This window comes from Centruroides vittatus, unplaced genomic scaffold (assembly GCF_030686945.1).
Source record: "Centruroides vittatus isolate TY-2023 unplaced genomic scaffold, ASM3068694v2 scaffold_2569, whole genome shotgun sequence".
Taxonomy (NCBI): domain Eukaryota; kingdom Metazoa; phylum Arthropoda; class Arachnida; order Scorpiones; family Buthidae; genus Centruroides; species Centruroides vittatus.
In genome coordinates this window covers 1,866,445-1,877,084 of record NW_027122690.1, presented here as the reverse complement: position 1 = coordinate 1,877,084, position 10,640 = coordinate 1,866,445, and the positions used below count along the sequence as shown (strand labels likewise).

At 26.9% G+C, this 10,640-nt stretch overlaps 1 protein-coding gene across 4 annotated transcripts in view; it reads left to right on the top strand.

The window, feature by feature from the left end:
• The first annotated feature begins 295 nt into the window (after positions 1–295).
• LOC136987702 (TOM1-like protein 2) overlaps positions 296–10,640 on the top strand; it is a 68,731-nt gene continuing 58,386 nt past the window's right edge. For all 4 annotated transcript variants that reach the window (XM_067285465.1, XM_067285464.1, XM_067285467.1 and 1 more), the window contains exon 1: positions 296–598. In XM_067285465.1, coding sequence (XP_067141566.1) covers positions 535–598 — 64 coding nt within the window. In that variant the 5' untranslated portion in view covers positions 296–534. The remainder of the gene's footprint in view (positions 599–10,640) is intronic.

Genomic DNA, 10,640 nt, shown 5'->3' with positions numbered 1-10,640 from the left:
ACTATTAATATAATTTTTCTATTTTACAATATATCATTTATTATTACGCATTCGCGATTCGCTTTTATTTTCGATAACACGATATATCCGTATTATGTGAATAATATCAAATAAATATTTTAAATATTTTATTAACCATTACGGTTTATAATGACAAATTATATAATATTTAAACATTATATCGCGTTTACATTAATTTTTTAGGTTTATTAACGTTTAAACAAACTTTACAAACTTAAAATAAAAATATCGGAAATTTAAAGTAACGTTTTTCGACACCAGAGGGATATTTTTTTATCATCTGTCGAGTTAGAATCAGGAAAGCGATTGATTTATCTCAATTTCGTATATGTTAGACATATGATTTAATCATATAAGAGATAAAATATATTCAATATTATATTTACTGAACTTTAAAGCGTTAAATACTCGTAAAGACAATATATGAATAAGTTGTCAAAAGCTATCGTAACAATTCATTCATCATTTACGTCAACATTATCTATCTACGTTTCTACGTAAGGTGCATTTAAAATGGCTGCAATACTTGCACAACTCGGTGGAAACCCATTTAACACTCCAGTTGGACAGAAAATTGGTAAGTTAACGATTATTTCTACTAACAAAGCGCAAAAAAAAAAAAAATGATACATATACATATTATATATAAATATACACTTAAATATTTGATCTTCGGTTGAATAAGTATTGTTATTCAGTACTTAATGAACCAAGCTATTAAAACACACAAATAATAATTTGTATTAAGCTACAAGAAAAATGAATAAATATAATCAATGTATTATAAAAGGTAATTTAGCTTTATAATAAATACATTGGAGAGCATTTGTATTTATTCTGCATCATTGCTTAGAAGAAAAGGACAGCTAAATTATATCTGCAGTTATCAAGCTACTGATGACTTCAAGAATAATTTAGTTCTTTGATCATTTACAGATGTTAACTTAATCTTTAAAGTGAAGTTCAAGAGAATTTAATTCATTTTTTAGATATTTTAAACTGTTATATGTAATTATTTCAAAGTTATTTTGAAATAAAAATAAAAATTGTTTTCGTATTGCGACAAATGTTTGGCGTATTTATAATTTTGTATGCGATTATTTTAAATATGATGCTTTGTTTTGTGATTGATACATGAACATTTTCGTTTTACTTCGAGAAGATCTTGTATTAATTTAATCGAAATGAGGATGAAATTTATTTTATAATTTTTACTTAAAATTTTACGTTTAGTGGTGATGTTATTAAACAGTACATTTGTAATTTGTTTTATTTCTTGCAGTTGATGTAATTATAACTACTCTGTATAAATAATTTATTCATTTGTTGTTCTGTTCTCATATCATCAAACACTATGTGACTTCAATTAAGTTCTGAAGACATCTCTTCTAGTGAATCCATAAAAATGAACTTTATGATTTAGTGAAATTTAATATATATGTAATTTTGTAGATGTGTCCTCTACATGTTTCAAGGCCAATTTAAGTTAATAAATATTTGTATTTAAATCATTAAATATTCATAAACTGAATCATACTTATTTAACATTTAAAAGAATTTACATATTAAATTATTATTTTGTTTGAATATTGCCAAGTTATGCAATAACATATTTGAGAAAATTTTAATATTGTCTTATGAATATCTTTTCTATGAATATTCAATAGGGTGACAAGTTGTCTCCAGTTTTGCTTGTTTTTAATGTTCAATTCTAGAATTAATCTCTGAATATAGCAATTTTTATTAACACATCAATATAATATCATCAGTTTATAGATCAATAAATAAGTTTTAAAAATAACTGAAGTTTAGTCAATTATAGATCCCATTTTCACTGATTCTGAAATGTGTCTGTCCCTGGCTGGATTGTAAATCATATGGTCTACCTGTATTAAATGTTTTAGCATTTAAAAAAAAATAATTTAAATATTCTGAATAGATAAGAGTATTTTTTTGAACTTTTATTTGCCACTTCCATTTTATTATAATAATATAAATTAAAATTCCATAATCTTCAGAGCTAGATTTGTAATGTAGTTAACAAGTCAGTCATATTTGCTGATTACAGACAAGATTAGATTGTTTATCTTTTTGGATGAAACTTATATTGATTTTACAACTGGATTAGTGTGTTTATTATCTTTACAATATTGAAAGTTCTCTTTATAACTATTGGAAATTCTCTTGTTTAATATTTTTGTATGTTAATTATATATTAATTTAATAAAATACATGGTTATTCCTTTGAGTTGTGTATTAATAAATTAAGATAAAGATAATTATGACTCGTTCTATCAGTATCTATTCAAACCAGTCATTAAGACATACAAATGAGTCATGAGGCAACAAATATGCTAGTTATTACTAATTGAATGAATACATAACTTACATCTGTATGTGTTTCATATCAAATTATTTAAAATTTACAAATTTAAATTTATAAAATTTTAATATTTAATTCTGTAAGCTATTTAAAATGCTTTATTCCACTTTTATTTGCTGAATATGGTCTAAATTTAGGCCAATTATTAAATATTTCCCTGATAACTTAAAATAATAACTTTTTGTTCATTTATGAAATTGTGGTACCGAGTACTAACTTTGTTCTCTGTTTATTTTAATTTACTAATATATAATTTATTAAAAAGTTTTTATTGAATTATGTATGATGGATAGCTTAGGTTGTCTTACATGATATCTTATCCAATTACATAAAATTAATATCTAGTGCTATTAATGATAAAGTCAGAGCAATATTTTATTCGTCATTCGTCAAGTTGTATTTTATTTCAATTATTAATGTTACTTTCTTTTTCAGTTAGTACTTTATACACTAAAACCTGCTAATGTGACCACCTGTGTAAGATGACCACTTTGAGCTGGTCCCTTCAGTGGTCACAGCAGGTTTTACTGTACATTTGAAATATGTTTGAAATATTTTATATGATTTTGTATATACTATGCACTGTACCAGTATATACATATATATAATCTTTGTCTTTATTTAAACTTTCCAGATTAACTCAATTTATTTTCTTAACAATAAAATCTGTATAAACCAAAATTTTGTTGTACTGAATTATTTTTTCCGTTTTGGCAGGTTTCAGTTTGAACACATTTTAATATATATATATTTTTAATCTTTAAATTACTTTATATAAATGTTACACAGTTACATTCATTTTTACAGTAAAATCACTTTTACATGCTTAAAAATATTACTAGGTTTAATCCAATTAAACCCAAAGGGATCCTAAGGATAGGAATATTCAAATACAAGAATTGAGAACTATTCAATTGCAAAAAGTTCTTGTTATTTCAAAGAACTTGTACTTCATATTCCAATTGTTCTCAGATATGATCCTTATGAACTCACAAACAAGCCAATTGGAGTGTCAAAAACTAGTGTCTTGTGCTGCTATTTGAAATTCTAATTTAATTACAGTAACAGAAAGACCAAGTTATTCTGTGATTGACTTCTCAAGAAATTTTAATACTTTAATTATTTACTTTGATCTCTAATTAGCAACATATTAATCAATTTGTTTTTGAATATTCTATACTAGTTAGTTACTAAATACTCTGTAAACAATAGCACTGTGTTACCTTATTATCATCATTTTTGTGAATTACAAATTTATTTCTTATTCTCAAGAATTAAATTCTTGAAAGTATTTGATTATACCCATGGTTAATTTCAATAGAGATTAATATTAACAAAGACCTTGTGTCCATATAACTCCTTGTTGTATGTCATTTTTTTTCTATGACAGGGTTCAAATTTGTTATAAAGATACAATCTGTCACGATTGTTATTCCTAGAGGTGATTTTTACTCATTTGTCTGAGTGGAATATTAAATTTCCAGGTTGCTTTATCCAGGTCAAGTTGCATTCTTTGTATCCAAAAAATATCTTCCATTTCCACGTTGGACAGATTTCTGGTTTTTAACAAAATTTAACATAGAAAATTGTTCTGTTCTGAAGAATTTTTTCCATTTAGGCAGGTTTTACTGTATATATAAAAATTATAAAATTACTGACACACAAAGCTGAATTGGAAAATTTGTTTGATGAGAAATATAAAGTTGTCATCAAACAATGATGACTTTATTACTACAGTCAATACATTTATTTATAAAATTATCTGTATCTTTTTACTGAGCTTTATTTCTTTTATTTCTTAGCATTTGAGTAAAAATACATAATTCATTTATTTATTATAAAATAATAGTCTTTAAAATTTCATAGTTCAAATTTTAGTCATAGTAATCATAGTAAAAATTTCAAAGTTAAATATACCTATCCCTCTTTTTATGTGGTCTAATTTTAAGCAATTTTGAAATAATGTGGTTGACAAAAGAAAATTAATCCTCTTATAATGTGATCAATTTTTTGTTAAAATTGTGTTATTAAAAAAGTTGCATTTTTCGTTGAAATCAAGAGTTCATTTATCTTTTTTAAGCGCAATACATTACTATTAGTGATGTCACGAATATTCGGTTACTACCCAGTATTCGGCCTATTCGGCCTATTTTTCACTATTCGGCCGAATACCGAATATTTAGTCACTATTCGGCCGAATACCGAATACCTAAAAACAGGAGTAAGAAATAACAAAAACAGTAAATTAATCATTTTCGTAACTTTTATTAATGCTGAAAATTAAACTATAATTATTAAAGTTAATAAGAAATAGCATCTAACTCTAGTATTAAATTATTTCATAATTAAATAATATTATAGCCTTTATCTTATACTATAGCCCGATATCTTATGACATTGATGGCGTGTAGGTTAGAATGTATCGGGCATTAATATTATTGTTTAGTTAATTATGTTATGTTCGTATTCGCGTATATTTTTATATTTTTTACGATATTTTAAAATGATTTACGAAACGTTTTATTGAAACTTATCGTATTTAATGAAATAATTATTTATCTATTTCTACAAGATGAGTAACTAATATATAATTTATTTTATATATAAAACAAAGAACTAGCATTTTTCATTATATGCAAAAGATAACATTTGAAATCATGTTAATTTTAAAAATATTGACAAAAACAATAGCAACAAAATATCACAAAACTTCACAAATAGAAAACCCCCAATAATATATTTGAACTGTTCCACAACTGGGCAGAAACTAGACTATATGCCCCCACTAAAGTATATCCTTAAGGCACTATTCAGTCTACAAATACGTAGTAAAAACAAAATTTTAGAGTTAAAAAGATTGATTGCAAATAAAATAACTTGTATGTTATAACTTACATCTAAATACCAACAACTGCCGAATCATATCAAGCTATTTACGCTATTACATAAATTATAAACCAATTTGGCACTAGAGGTAGACGTTAGGCTCCATCTCATATTAACTTTAATAATTATAATTTAATTAATTAATTTAAATAATTTAGACCTACTGGAAGAAAAAATCATAGTAACAGCGGGCCAATAGAGAGCAGAGTGCGCTATCCTTGCCATAATGCGGTTTGCGCGCCAATTTTCGTACGTGCGTTAATCAAGCCAAATAGTTTGGCCGAATATTCGGCCATTCAGCCACACTCCTGGCCGAATATTCGGTATTCGGCCACACTCCTAGCCGAATAATCGGTATTCGGCTGAGGCCAAATATACTATTCGTTACATCACTAATTACTATGTATTGTACAGTATATCAGAAAATACTGTGTGTTCATTTTGTTTCCTATGCTACCTTGTGTTTACAGTATTTACATACAAATTATGTTAATGATAAATGATATTAGAATAAAAAAAAGGCTCATGTTTTTTGTAAATTGCTTAATTTTTGTTTCGTTGAATTTGTGGTTACTATCAAGCATTCTTCTGCAGGGTATATGTACTGTACATTTTTACACAATTTTTGTTTTATGCAGCATTCTTTGGAATGCATCCACCATTCAAAAAGAGGGATAGGTGTATTTGAAAAGTATAAATATTACTGTAATGTTACATGTAGCTATTAGGTGGAATCTGTATTATCTGAATGGTTATGGATATGATACTTTAATGATACTTTCAATAAATAAAAATAGTCTTAAAAATTTATATATTTTAAAATGTAACATCTATGAAGAATTTACATTTATCTTCTGAAATATTAATATATTTAATATTTTATTGATAATCTTTAGTTTTTTTAATCTGATTTCTACTATGTTTGTCTCTTAAGCAGTTTGATTTTGACATAGAGATCTGTAGAAGATATGTTACTATGTTGTACTCCAATAGCAAAGACATTTGTTATCTTCCAAATACACTGAAGAAAATGCTTATTCATGTGAAATTTTTTATATGCAATATATTACTGATAGCAGCTGTTATACATTTATATATTAGACAATTTATTTTATAGAAAAAATAGACATATTTAATATTTCTAAAATAAAAACATTTTGCATTTCCATAGTTAATGGAAATGCAAAATGTTTTTATTTTTCTCAATAATGCATTTCATTTACTAAATTATCTTAAGACTTACAAACTCCTTAATTATTCTGTTTATATTTGAAAAAAATCCATCTATTCTTTATCAGTCATTCCAGTCAAAACTGTTTTAATTGTACATTAAACAAAATGGTTTAAGTATTTAAAATTCTTTGTTTTATTAATGTGAATAAATATTTGTAAGTTTTGAAAAAATTGTAGGCTTATTATCCATTAGACATTTATATTCTTTAAGTAATAAGTGTTTTGCAAGTCTTGTGCAATTATTTTTTTGTAAGTGATATATTTCAGAATAAATATTATAAACATTGTTTAGTTTTGAATTCTGTTAATATAAAAAAGTCTGAAAATAAAAGTTTGGACATTTGTTATCTTCCAAATTAACTTAATCAATCATCTGAACAAAATGTGCTGATTATTTTGTTGTTTAATTACTGCTGTTTATGATTTATGAAATTTTCCTCTTTCTGAATTATTAGAACTGAAATAAAATGTTCAATTTTTTTTTTTTGCAAACTTAATATCATCTACATTATCTATAGGCATATTTCAACCAATTTTTTATTTAATCAGAATAATTTCTGTTATGGCATTTTCATGCCCTCTCCTCTTCTGGTTTTGTTATCTTTAACAGAAAACAAGTTGTTTAGCATCTGGGTAAAAGAACTAATAGGTTGTTGATAATGATAACTAATAGGGTAATAAGAACTAATAGGTTGTTGATAATGATGTTTGCTAATGGATAAACAAAGTATTTTTAGAGAAATAATGTAAACTGGAACTGATGACACAAATACTGTAGAATAACAAGTATTTGGTTAGCTATGCAAAAACACATCTTAGAATGGATTTGAGTAATATAATTTTTATTAATTTTAATTATTAATTCACCTTAATGTTGTTATTAAATTGGAATTAGAATGATTATATCATGCTGAGCAACACTACAGACAGTTAGTTTTGGTTTTACTTTTTGGATGCTAATAATGTAAACCTGGGTTACAGTTGAACATGAATAAACTTATTAGATATATTTATGCACTGTGTTAATTGTCCATTATAGTATTACATTCAAAAATAATAGTTACACAGTGCAATTTGTTTTGGGACTTGTGAAAGTAATAATCTGTAATTGTGTTATTGATTTTTTAAGCTGAAATATAGGCCAAACAAATGCTAGATTATACTGGGCTATGTTACTATTACTATTATTAATTAAATTCTAAGTAATTTGACACTAGAGACAATCATTTGGCTTTACTGTATTATATAACTGTTGGGTTTGGATATTTATATTTATGAATCCATAAACTTTACAGACAAAACTTTTTATAGTAAAAGAAAAATACACTATTTAGAAGTTCCAATTCTTATATAATAATAATGTCTGAAGATTACATACAAAATTACATTATACATATAAAAAAAATAAGTAATATAGAATTATTTTAAAAAATGAATAGTAAGTTTTATCCTAAATTGTTTATCTATTTATTGAAATGACTTATGATTTTATAATTTTTATTGGAAAATTATAAATCATTTTAATAAATTATAATTGTTTTTTATTACTTTATTTTTTAATATTTACACTTAAGAGTGTGATAAATAACTAAGATATATTCATGGAAAAAAAAATTAATAGAATTTTACTTTCCCAGTTTTTATAGAATACTAGCATGTTACACCTGGCTTTGCCTGGGTTTATAAAGTATCCATCACAGTAGTTGTTACATCCAGCATTATCAATTGTAAATTTCAAAAATTAAAGTGGTAAAACCCATTTTAAGAACATTATCACAATGCCTATAAACTATGTGGAAAGTATGTCCTTGTAAATAGCAAGTTTATTGAAAAATTATTAGAATTAGTTTGGTTTATTTGGTTATGGCAACATGATGTAGACAATCTGTCGAGGGTGATGCTTCCCTGGAGGACATTTATGGGATACTGGCCCCATTTAGGTGTTACTAAGGTAAAGAAAACCTGGAAAACTCTGTGGCTGACCTGTTGGCCATGTGCAAACCAACTACTACCAGTATTTGGTAATTTTATCCACTTGGCCACTGGTGTAAATCTCAATTTCTTTGAAGTCCATTTACATGTTTGATTTGTGTGTTGAATGTATGAGTTTTACCTTGTATAGTGACAAGCCAAGCATTTGCATTGTCCACCCTTAAATTGGATACAGACACCCATGCCCACTTAGACTAAGCAAAGCTCATATGTTCGACAATGCATAAATCAAACATATACATGGCACTTAAAAAAAAAAAAAAAGATGAGATTTACAAAGCTATAAAGGTGGACTCTGCCATCAAATATAAGGACAACAACCCTCCCACACAAGCATGGATAGCCTTATTTCAACTCTGAATACACTCCTAAAGGTCAGTCACATCATAGACACCATTAACCAATTGGAATAAAAAGTCTTTAATATCAAAAGAATTTTTCCATCATTTGTGGCACACTATGTTCAAAATAAAAAATGCTATATTTTAAGGTTGTTCTACATTCAAAGGCTGTTCTAATCTGAAGATAATGGCTTAAGATCACTGAAAACATTTATTCTTATGCACTGTTTATTCTCTACTAGGTGTTTGGCTATATAGTGTTTATGTATTTATATTAACCACTTATAGTAGTTATTGTTAAACTTATTATTCACATATTTTAATGAAAATAAAATCACTGGAAACAAATTTTGTTGAAATTCTAGAATGAACATCTGAAAATAGAATGTTGGTGCATGTTCTGATATGTCATCGTAATGATGATGATTCCAAAGACATACAACTAAGGTTTTAAAAGGTTGGCCTGCTATTTACATAGGAGTCACTACATGCTAGATGGGCTTTCTGAATTCTTAATGATTTATGCAGTTGCAGCATGAAGTCAACCCTATGATGCTCATTTTATATATTCAACAATTTCTGACTATTTGACTAGAGCTGGGTTTCATATTCCCTTGACCATGGCAGAATCATTCCATAAAACTGTTGTCCTATTGTGTAGCAAAGGGTACTGAAGAGGTAGTACAATGGCTTTTATTAGCATTTTACTTGTATTCTTTTATCTATAGTGGTAGATGTCAGGAGGTTTATCCCACATAAATAATGCTAATCCCAAAAGTATCCATTGTCTAAGAGCAGTGATTCTCAAACTTTTTTGATCCACCGCCCCCTTTGTCTATAAAGTTATACCCAATGCCCCCTAACCCATTTTCTCTTGTATGAGAAAGAATCGGAAACATTCTTAGGAAAACTTTTCTATGAATTTCACACTTTGTGCCCTTACCGTACATTGTTCTCAACATCTGGAAACCATTAAACGCAATGTTTTCTCTTATCCGTTTAACAGAGAAAAGGGAACGGCTGTCAGTGACCCCAACTTTTGTCTTTGGTCACTGTTCAGTACCCTGCCTCCAGCGCCCCCTAGATTTACTCACTGCCCACAAAGGGGCGTTATCGCCCACTTTGAGAAACGCTGGTCTAAGGGAATTGCATACACATCAAAGCTATGGGCAGTGTTCAACTCTTCCTTATCATTGTGCAACATGTTACTGACAGTTGGGTTGAGCTTGTATACCGGGATCAAATTTCTACTGTGGCAGCTTTTCTATAGATGTTCTTAAGTTTGCTGTTATAATTCACTGAGATCAATAAATATTGTAAAAACAAACTTTCAACTACTTTAAGTGATTTATCTTTAGATTTATACATGCTGTAATTCTATAATTTCAATTTTTTTTCCCCTCAGTTTAAAAAATGTACCTTGCACAAACATTTACAAAACTTTTAAATGATCAATCCAATAGTTAAACGTGTTTAATTTTGGATTAATTCATTTTACAACAGTCTATTATGAACCACAGTCAAAATTTACTAATATAAACATCCATAAATGTGATTGATTAAAGCCAAATGATTGACTGATTATATTGGGCTATATTAAATTTATCAAGAGAAGGTGCCCAATGTCTATCTGTAGGCCATATTACTTAACATTTAATTATTAATAGTAGCATTAATATATCCCAATATAATTCTGCAATCATTTGGCTTTAGTCAAAATTTATGTGGTATAAATGTTCATTTATCTAATTGAACTTTGAGTCAAACTTACTTAATGCATTTTA